We start from the raw sequence: 10,436 nt of genomic DNA, 5'->3' as shown, positions 1-10,436 counted from the left end.
CACTTCCGGGTTCCATAAATGACTTTAACACATTATCAGTGGACTATCTTGTTCATCACATGATACACTTTTACTATGGTCACCTGTTAAAATCACTTCCTGGTTCCATAAAAGACTTTAGCACGTTATTAGGGTACTATCTTTTTCGTTACATTGTACACTTTTACTGTGGTCACGTGTTAAAATAACTTCCGGGTTCCATAAAAGACTTTAGCACGTTATTAGATGACTATCTTGTTCATTACATGATACACTTTTACTATGGTCACGTGTTAAAATAACTTTCTGGTTCCATAAAAAACTTTAGCACGTTATTATATGGCTATGTTGTTAGTTACATTATACACTTTTGCCTTTTAAGACACTTACTATGATCAACGTTAAAATAACTTCCTGGTTCCATAAAAGACTTTAGCACGTTATTAGGGGACTATCTTGTTCGTTACGTGATACACGTCTACTATGGTCACGTGTTAAAATCACTTCCGGGTTCCATAAAAGACTTTAGCACGTTATTAGGGGACTATCTTGTTCATTACATTATACACTTTTGCCTTTAAGACACACTTTTACTATGGTCACGTGTTAAAATAACTTCCTGGATCCATAAAAGATTTTAGCACGTTATTAGATGACTATCTTGTTCATTACAAGACACACTTTTACTATGGTCACGTGTTAAAATAACTTTCTGGTTCCATAAAAGACTTTAGCACGTTATTAGGGTACTATCTTGTTCGTTACATTATACACTTTTGCCTTTTAAGACACACTTTTACTGTGGTCACGTGTTAAAATAACTTCCAGGTTCCATAAAAGACTTTAGCACGTTATTAGATCACTATCTTGTTCATTACATGATACACTTTTACTATGATCATGTGTTAAAATAACTTTCTGGTTCCATAAAAGACTTTAGCACGTTATTAGGGGACTATCTTGTTCGTTACATTATACACTTTTACTATGGTCACGTGTTAAAATCAGTTCCGGGTTCCATAAAAGACTTTAGCACGTTATTATATGGCTATGTTGTTCGATACATTATACACTTTTGCCTTTTAAGACACACTTACTATGATCACCCGTTAAAATAACTTCCTGGTTCCATAAAAGACTTTAGCACGTTATTAGATGACTATCTTGTTCATTACATGATACACTTTTACTATGGTCAGGTGTTAAAATAACTTTCTGGTTCCATGAAAGACTTCAGCACGTAATTAGGGGACTATCTTGTTCGTTACATTATACACTTTTGCCTTTTAAGACACACTTTTACTATGGTCACATGTTCAAATAACTTCCTGGTTCCATAAAAGACTTTAGCACATTATTAGATGACTATCTTGTTCATTACATGATACACTTTTACTATGGTCACGTGTTAAAAGAACTTTCTGGTTCCATAAAAGACTTTAGCACGTTATTAGGGGACTATCTTGTTCGTTTACATTATACACTTTTACTATGGTCACGTGTTAAAATCACTTCCGGGTTCCATAAAAGACTTTAGCACGTTATTAGATGACTATCTTGTTCATTACATTATAAACTTTTGCCTTTTACTTATATTAATGGCTTACCTTTGTTAGCCATTTCTGTTGACATTGGCAACGTCAAGTGATGGCTATAACTTTGTTTAGCGCGACACTTTTATGACTTACTGGAACTCTTCAATAGGATAATGCCAATGAATTGCATTTCAAACTATGGTGCTGTATTGTTTCTTCTCACGTCATATGTAGAGGGGCCATTAAAGATGAAAACAATCAGTAGCCCAGCGAATACAAGAAAGCAAAATAAAAGAAAAAAATATCTGGCAGTCATATACAGGAACCAGATAAAAATGTAACTTGTAAAACATTTGAATGTTCTAACAGTAGTAGTTTACAGTGGAAGGGACCAAGGAGACTTCAAAGGAGGCCCAGCAGCTTGAAAACAATCAAGAAAAGCATCTTAGACAATACCAGTCAATTGGCTGGACATAGCACACATTGAGTTATATACGACTCCACAACATATATTTTCTTTTAATATATTTTAAAACAGCATTTTTTTGAGGATGCACCCAATGAGGAACACTGCAGGAATATTTTCATCTCTTATGCACACGGTGTTTGTTTCATCAGGTCACACACTCCACAGGATCCCCCTGGTCCTAAAAACTAAACACTGTACCTTACACGCTGGGTCATGACGCCAATGCTGTCATGTACGGATGAAAAGAAGGAAGTCCTTGTTGCTGTAAAATAATCCACTTCAAATCTTCCAACAAGCCAAGTTGTGAAAGCTTTATGAAACTGCTGAGTCTTTTTTTATTAGTAGTATTTTTTTACAAATGCCAGTAAACCACTCCAGGCTGTTTGTCCTTTTTGTCACAAAAGGGGGGATGTGAGGAAAACAGTTTTCTTTTCCTCCACCCCCTCGCCTCGTCCGTCCTCACTTGATGTGGACCAACTTCTCGTCCGTTTTCAATCGTTTGCGTCGCGGCTGGATAAACTCGTCCTCGGAGTCCTCAGTTTCGTCCGCCTGCCGCTCCTGCGTCTCGGGGATGTCGTCGTCAGCCGTGACGGGGAAGTTCTGTCCGGGGAAGATCTCCTGCAGCTTCTCCTCAAAGTACAGGCCCACCGCCTTGCCCGAGATGGCCATCTCTGATCCCTCCTGGAAGGAGGGCGGGGTGAAGGATGGGTTGAAGAGACACATGAGATGTGATTAGTGAGGATCAGTGCCCACAGGAGCTTGCTGCACAGAGCACACCGACACACCTGTGACCACCTGTGACCACGCCCCCTCCTCACTGTGGCTCCATGAACAGATTGTTGTCATTCAGCTGCTGTCTTTACATGCACCCAGCTAACATACAGTGCATCTAAAAGTAGTCACACCTTTTGTTATGCTATAGTCTTATTCCAAAATGGAATACATTCTACACAAAATACCCCATAAAGGACAATGTGAAAACGTTTATTTTAGAGATTTTTGCATATGTATTTGAATTTAAAAAAAGTATTCCTAGTGCTTTTCACATTTTTTTATCGTACAGACTTATTCCAAAATGGAATACATTCATTTTTGTCCTCTAAATTCTACACAAAACACCCCATAATGACAATGTGAAAGCTTTGTTTTTTTTAAAGATATTTTTGCAAATGTATTAAAATTAAAAAAACAACTAAGTATTCAAAGGGCTTTTCACATTTTATGTTACAGCCTTATTCCAAATAGAAATACATTAATTTTTGTCCTCAAAATTCTACACACAACACCCCATACTGACAAAGCAAAAATGTTTATTTTAGAGATTTTTGGAAATTTATTACAATTTTAAAAACTAAGTATTCACAACGCTTCTTCTAAAATTGAATAAATTATTTTTTTCCCTCAAAATTCTACACACAATACCCCATCATAATGACGATGTGAAAACATTTACTTTAGAGATTTTTGCTAACGTATTCAAATTTAAAAAACTTAAGTATTCAAAGCATTTTCCACATTTTGTTACGCTACAGCACGTTTCCAAAACGGAACAAATTAATTTTTGTCCTCAAAATACAACAAGACTCCAAGGAGCGTGTTGTGGTCTGTGAGTTAGACTCCACTGAGGTGAAACGAGGCAACCGGCTGCAGCAGTGCAGGAAAACCTTCTTCATGTCGGCTGGGTAGATTGTGGGCGTGGTCATGGAGCTCTGTGCACATAGCCAATGGCCTCTGGCGTAGGCGACACAAGCTTCACAGGGCTTTCAGGCGAGCCGCTGTTGCTTTACTGCTTGATGTGATAAGCCACGCCCACCACCGCCCCAACCAAAATAGTGAACAGTGGGATTCATTGTGCACTCACATTAGGCAGTTATTACCATTACCATCGTAAGTGAGCATGGGTCGTATAATTAATGCAACTGTGCTTTACGCCAGCCACTTAACATAAACCGGGGACCTTGTAGAAATAAACAGTAGCTGGACAGCCACTGTGTTAGCGTGGTGAGGACGACTACTAGCATGGTCGTAAGTTTATTTTGGTCCGTCGCTTCACCCAAACACACCTTAAGAGTCATTAAATTTATGAACTTGCTCCTCCCATCAGTTATTAATGATGAGTCAAAGGAACGGAATGGCTCAAAATAATCCAACTAAAAGCACGATGTAACAGTATGAACATTTTGGTAATTTTAGCGCTGGTAATTTTAGCGCTATCATTGGATGTGCTCAAAAAATACTGAAATACTTTGGCCAAGTACTTTTTTTTTTTTTTTTACCACTAAACGGTTAGAAAAGCCACGATTTTGAATGTTTTGTGTTTTCTTATGCTATAGTTTTTTATCTGTTTTAATGGCTAAGTTGTAATTGTTTTAAATATTGCTATGTACTGTAGCACTTTAAGATTTGACAAGCGTGAAACAAACAACATTTATTACTATTATTTATTATTTCTGGCAGGCGTTGTGGCGTCCTACTCTGTCCAGCGGTCCTTGAACGCAGCGTAAAAACACCTGCCTTTCGTGTTCCTCGGAGTATAGAAGGCTCGTAGGTTCTACGTGCACAATTGAATATCTTGGTTGTTCAGACAGTAGGTGTGAATCTTTGGGCACCTAACGATTTGGTCCAATTACTGGGCTGACGATTCCATTCAGAATCGATTCAAAACGATTATTTGGTGTAGTAATTATAATGAAACATTTTCAAAACAGGTTAAAGGTTAGAAAAGTTCTTTCTGGTTGTATGGAGATGGCCTGAAACAGTCTTTTTAAAAATTGATTCTATAAAATGGATTTGTTCTTTTAAACAGATTTTTTAAAATTATGAGTCATTTTGGATGAATAAGAATTGCGATTCGAACGTGAATCGATTTTTTTTGTGCTCCTGTATTAGACAGTAGTGTGTTTATGCAAGTTTAGATTGGGGTATGTCCTTTCTTAATGGGGAAAGACGTTAATGTCTCTTGTTTTCATGTAAGCATCTAAGCTAGCCAGCCGGCGCCAGTGCAGTTAACCACAATTTGTCCATCATTTGGATTTAAAACGGTAACACGAACCATCTGGAGTTGTCATTATCGTTACATCCCTACTCCACCATGTGTCAACATCAGTGTATTCATTCCACGTGCCAGTTATTAACGATAACAGGCAGCTTCCACATCCAAAGATAAAGAGAATACACTCCAAATATTCCACACACTAAAAGTTTCTCATGCGCAAGCAAGCTCATGCACAGGCTTTGCCACAAAATCAACGATATCCTTCCATCCGCCAGTTATTGTCGATAACCGGCCACCTGGCATAAATAGATGACTGATTCAAAATGTACTAAAATGGAGATCATTCCTTCCCATTATCGATGGTAACTAATGATATTGATGACTATAATGAGATCGCTCCTTCCGCCAGTTATTGTTGATAACTGGCCACCTGGCATAAATAGATGACTGATTCAAAATGTACTAAAACGGAGCTCATTCCTTCCCATTATCGATGGTAACTAACGATAATGATGGCATAATGAGGAGATTGCTCCTTCCGCCAGTTATTAATGAAGCTAGGTATGACGGAAGTACTCCTAGTATTGCAGTGAATCTTTCTGTTCTGGACCAAATCAAAACAAAGTTTCCTAGAGCCTCAGCGAGAGGGAGGGAGGACATTTGTCTTACCTGTGTATTAATGGGTTTGTCGTCATCGTAAACCCGGATTATTCGAGACATCTAAAAAGGGGCAATAGTGTTACAACACAGACAAGTCAAGTGGCAGGGGGACAAATGGTGACTTCCTTTCAAACATGCTTTTTGGTGTTAATACAACAGGAGCAGAAAGGCTGTTGGAAATTTGGAGTTCAACCGAAGCTTCGGGGGAAAATACGCCTCAAAACCTTGTCTTCCTTCGGCTTCTTTGTGTTTTAAAGAATGTTAGCGACATCATCTTAAAAACTGTCAATTCAACTCTCTGGGCTGGCTACGGCTGGGCGATAAGACGGTATCAATATATATCGCGTTAGACACATAATCGGTATCAATAAAAACTGTGTTCAATAAAACATTCACATTTTTTTTCTATCCCTTCTTTGTCAGAAGGAAGCTGACGTATGGAAGCAAGGTTGGTTGCATGAACAAAACACTCGCTCTCTGTTAACCCAGCAACGCAGGAAGTGATCAGTGGGAGTGACACCCTAACAGCCAATCCGGGAGCGGTGTCAACTATCAAGTTAGGTTGTCTGGCGGTGGAGTCTTTGCACGAAGTGAGAAGAGAAAGTTGTGAATAAAAGAGGGAAAGTCTGTAAATGATACAAATGAGGTATGTAAATAAACATTTATAAAATATTTCTGTGTAAATAACTCATTTCACAATGTATGTATCTGTGCGTCTAATATATGGAACCATATTTCCCACTATAATTTAGTGGGTGTGGTTTATATCCCGGTAAACTCGATAATCTGGAAAATTCGGTAAATGCAGACCATCAACATTGAAATGTGTGGATTCATTAAAATAAATAAATAAAAACATTCACAGCACCCACACGCCACCGCTCTCATGTGTGCTCTATAGCGTCTATAGTGTGCTTCAAGTTCCATGCTGTCCGGGTTTATTTTTATTATTTCCATTACCGTATTTTTCGGATTATAAATCGCAGTTTGTTTCATAGTTTGGCCGTGGGTGCGACATATACTCCGGAGCGATTTATGTGTGAAATTATTAACACATTATTGTAAATATCAAATAATATTATTTATCTCATTCGCGTAAGAGACGAAGCAAATGGCAGCAATCGTCACACACACGTCAGCAATCGTCACTCACACGTCAACCAATAAGAATTTGGCGGGGGAGGGTCATGGCAGAAGTGCATTGTGGGTCATGGGATACTAACTGCTATATGCTACCGCCGTAGCTATTTAAATGGATCACATCAACATTGGCGGTAACTTCTAAAAACTGAGAAGGACTGAACAAAAATGGCACCGAAAAGGAAATCATATACTGCAAATTACAAGCTGGACGTAGTGAAATATGCAGCAGAGAACGGCAATCGAGCAGCAGAAAGAAAGGACATACCAGAGGCGACACCGGGGAGGAAGATTTCATCGGGTTTAGCGATCGGGAGTGACAGATTGTATGGTAAACGTATAGCATGTTCTATATGTTATAGTTATTTGAATGACTCTTGCTATGATGTGTTGCGTTAACATACCAGGCACGTTCTCAGTTGGTTATTTATGCGTCATATAACGTACACTTATTCAGCCTGTTGTTCACTATTCTTTATTTTAAATAGCCTTTCAAATGTCTATTCTTGGTGTTGGATTTTATCAAATATATTTCCCCCAAAAATGTGACTTATACTCCAGTGAGACGTATATATGTTCTTTTCCTTTATTGTGCATTTTCGGCCGGTGCGACGTATACTCCGGAGCGACTTATAGTCAGAAAAATACGGTAGTTACACTCTTTAAATGATTAATTAGGTAACAGAATAGAAATCTAAGCTTTCTTTGATCAATCTTTGCAGCCAAATAAATGTGTCACATACAGTAATAGTCTCCAGACGCCAGAGTCAATGTTTCCAAAGTGTCACTGAACGCACCACACTGCTGCAGTGAGTGGAGCAAAAACAATCGAGGCTGTCTGGAGTAGTTTTGTAGAGAGTAAAGCGGTCTCACTTGTACCAAACGTGGTGTAAGCTTCCTACGTTTTTGTAAATTATACAATTAAGGTATATAAATAAACATTTATAAAATATTTTTCTGTGAATAACTAATTTCACAACATATATACACTATATTGACAAAAGTATTTGGCCACCTGCCTTGACTCACATATGAACTTGAAGTGCCATCCCATTCCTTCAATATGATGTGGGTCCACCTTTTGCAGCTATTACAGCTTCAACTCTTCTGGAAAGGCTGTCTACAAGGTTGCGGAGTGTGTTTATAGGAATTTTCCACCATTCTTCCAAAAGCGCATTGGTGAGGTCACACACTGCTGTTGGTCGAGAAGGCCTGGCTCTCAGTCTCCGTTCTAATTCATCCCAGAGATGTTCTATCGGGCTCAGGTCAGGACTCTGTGCAGGCCAGTCAAGTTCATCCACACCAGACTCTGTCATCCATTGTCTTTATGGACCTTGTTTTGTGCACAGTCAGGTTGGAAGAGGAAGGGGCCCGCTCCAAACTGTTCCCACAAGGTTGGGAGCATGGAATTGTCCAAAATGGTTTGGTATCCTGGAGCATTCAAAGTTCCTTTAACTAGAACTAAAGGGCCAAGCCCAACTCCTGAAAAACAACCCCACACCATAATTCCTCTTCTACCAAATTTCACTCAGCACAATGCAGTCCGAAATGTACCGTTCTACTGGCAACCTCCAAACCCAGACTCGTCCATCAGATTGCCAGATGGAAAAGCGTGATTCATCACTCCAGAGAACATGTCTCCACTGCCCTAGAGTACAGTGGTGATGTGCTTTACACCACTGCATCCAATGCTTTTGGTGATTTATGGCTTAGATGCAGCTGCTTGGCTATGGAAACCCATTACATGAAGTTCTCTGCGTATCGTACGTGGGCTAATTGGAAGGTCACATGAAGTTTGGAGCGCTGTGGCAGAAAGTCTTTGCACTATGCGCTTCAGCATCCGCTGACCCCCCTCTGTCAGTTTACGTGGCCTACCACTTCGTAGCTGAGTTGCTGTTGTTCCCAAACTCTTCCATTTTCTTATAATAAAGCCGAAAGTTGACTTTGGAATATTTAGGACCGAGGAAATTTCATGACTGGATTTGTTGCACAGGTGGCATCCTATGACAGTTCAACGCTGGAAATCACTGAGCTCCTGAGAGCGGCTCATTCTATCACAAATGTTTGTAGGAACAGTCTCCATGCCTAAGTGCTTGATTTCATACACCTGTGGCCGGGCCAAGTGATTAGGACACCTGATTCTGATCATTTAAATGGGTGGCCAAATACTTTTGGCAATATAGTGTATCTGCGGCTTATAGTCCAGTGCGGCTAATATATGGAAACATATTCATCCATTTTCTACCGCTTGTCCCCCTTGCTGGAGCCTGAGTGTGGTTTATGTCTCTGTGAGCTCGATAATTGGGAAAATCGGTAAATGCAGATCGTCACTTTGAAATAAATAAATAAAAACACTCACGGCACCCACACGCCACCGCTCTCACGTGTGCTCTATTGCGTCGGCTTTGTGGAAACTGTTTGTGTACTTCAAGTTCCATGCCATCCGGGTTTATTTGTAATATTTCCATTAGTTACACTCTTTAAATGATTATACGGGTAACATAATAGAAATCAAAGCTTTTTTCGATCGATCTTTGCAGCCAAATAAGTTGGTCACATACAGTAATAGTCCGTGTTTCCAAGTGTCAGTGAACGCACCACACTGCTACAGTAAAGGAAGCGAAGACAATGGAGGCTGTCTTAAGAAGTAGTTTTGTAGAGAGTAAGGCTGTCTCCCACACGGGCAGATGTACAAAAGTGGTGTGAGCTCCCTACCTTTTTGTAAATGATACAATTAAGGTATGTAAATAAACATTTATAAAATATTTCTGTGTAAATAACTCATTCCACAATGTATATATCTGCGGCTCATAGTCCAGTGCGACTAATATATGGAAACATATTTTTCACAAAAATGTAGTGGGTGTGATTTATATTCCGGTGAGCTTGATAGTCCAAAGAATTCGGTAAGTGCAGATCGGCACTTACCAACATTAAAATGTGTGGAATAATTTAAATAAATAAATCAAAAGACTCACTCACTCCCTACGTTCTTGCCAGGACTCCCTTGAAAAATTGTTTTTTTAATCTCAATGGAATTTTTTCCTGGTTAAATAAAGGCCTAAAAAATGGGTACCATTAGTCCAATTACCTTTATTTTGACTTCTCAAAAAAAGGCAGGGTTGTTGTGCCTTGGGGGGGGGGGGGGGAGCTTTCATTTAAAAAAAAAAGTTTCTAAATTAAGCGATGCTTGGCGGTCATTGCCTTCAGTGTGAAAAGGAAGATGAGCTTTGCAAAAGTATGCCAAACTTTACACTCTTTGAAGCTCACTGGTGTGAATAATTGATTCCTTAAAGTTCATTTATAGGAAGGCTGGGGAATTAAAACATCTCATTTGGTGTCCCTGGTCTGTGGAACGCTACTGCTGGAAGCCACTCGCTAATGAGAAACTTGTGTGGGGAAAAGAGAATAAGCATAACCTGACCCAATCTCGTTATTATGTCAGGAATGTGATAGGTACCTCCCCCAGGGAGGTGTCCTGACTAGATGCCCGAACCACCTCATCTGACTCCTCTCGACTCCTCCCGAATAACAGAGCTTCTCACCCTAAGGAAAAGCCCCGCCACCAGATGGAGGAAACTCATTCCAGTCGCTTGTACCCGTGATCTTGTCCTTTCGGTCATAACCCAAATATCATGACCATAGGTGAGGATGGGAA

General features: G+C 39.6%; 1 protein-coding gene across 7 annotated transcripts in view; it reads right to left on the bottom strand.

The window, feature by feature from the left end:
- Nucleotides 1-1,711: 1,711 nt before the first annotated feature.
- Nucleotides 1,712-10,436, bottom strand: part of trim33 (tripartite motif containing 33) — a 144,387-nt gene continuing 135,662 nt past the window's right edge. For 5 of the 7 annotated variants that reach the window (XM_062057289.1, XM_062057280.1, XM_062057323.1 and 2 more), the window contains 2 exons: nucleotides 5,648-5,698; nucleotides 1,712-2,664 (listed from right to left, as the gene is read on the bottom strand). In XM_062057289.1, the coding sequence (XP_061913273.1) occupies nucleotides 2,443-2,664; nucleotides 5,648-5,698 (273 nt within the window). In that variant the 3' untranslated portion in view covers nucleotides 1,712-2,442. The remainder of the gene's footprint in view (nucleotides 2,665-5,647; nucleotides 5,699-10,436) is intronic. The other 2 variants (XM_062057297.1, XM_062057333.1) reach the window with 1 other exon arrangement.

This window comes from Entelurus aequoreus, linkage group LG01 (assembly GCF_033978785.1).
Source record: "Entelurus aequoreus isolate RoL-2023_Sb linkage group LG01, RoL_Eaeq_v1.1, whole genome shotgun sequence".
Lineage (NCBI taxonomy): Eukaryota > Metazoa > Chordata > Actinopteri > Syngnathiformes > Syngnathidae > Entelurus > Entelurus aequoreus.
The sequence above is the reverse complement of the archived record's forward strand: the minus strand, read 5'-3'. Positions and strand labels throughout refer to the sequence as shown.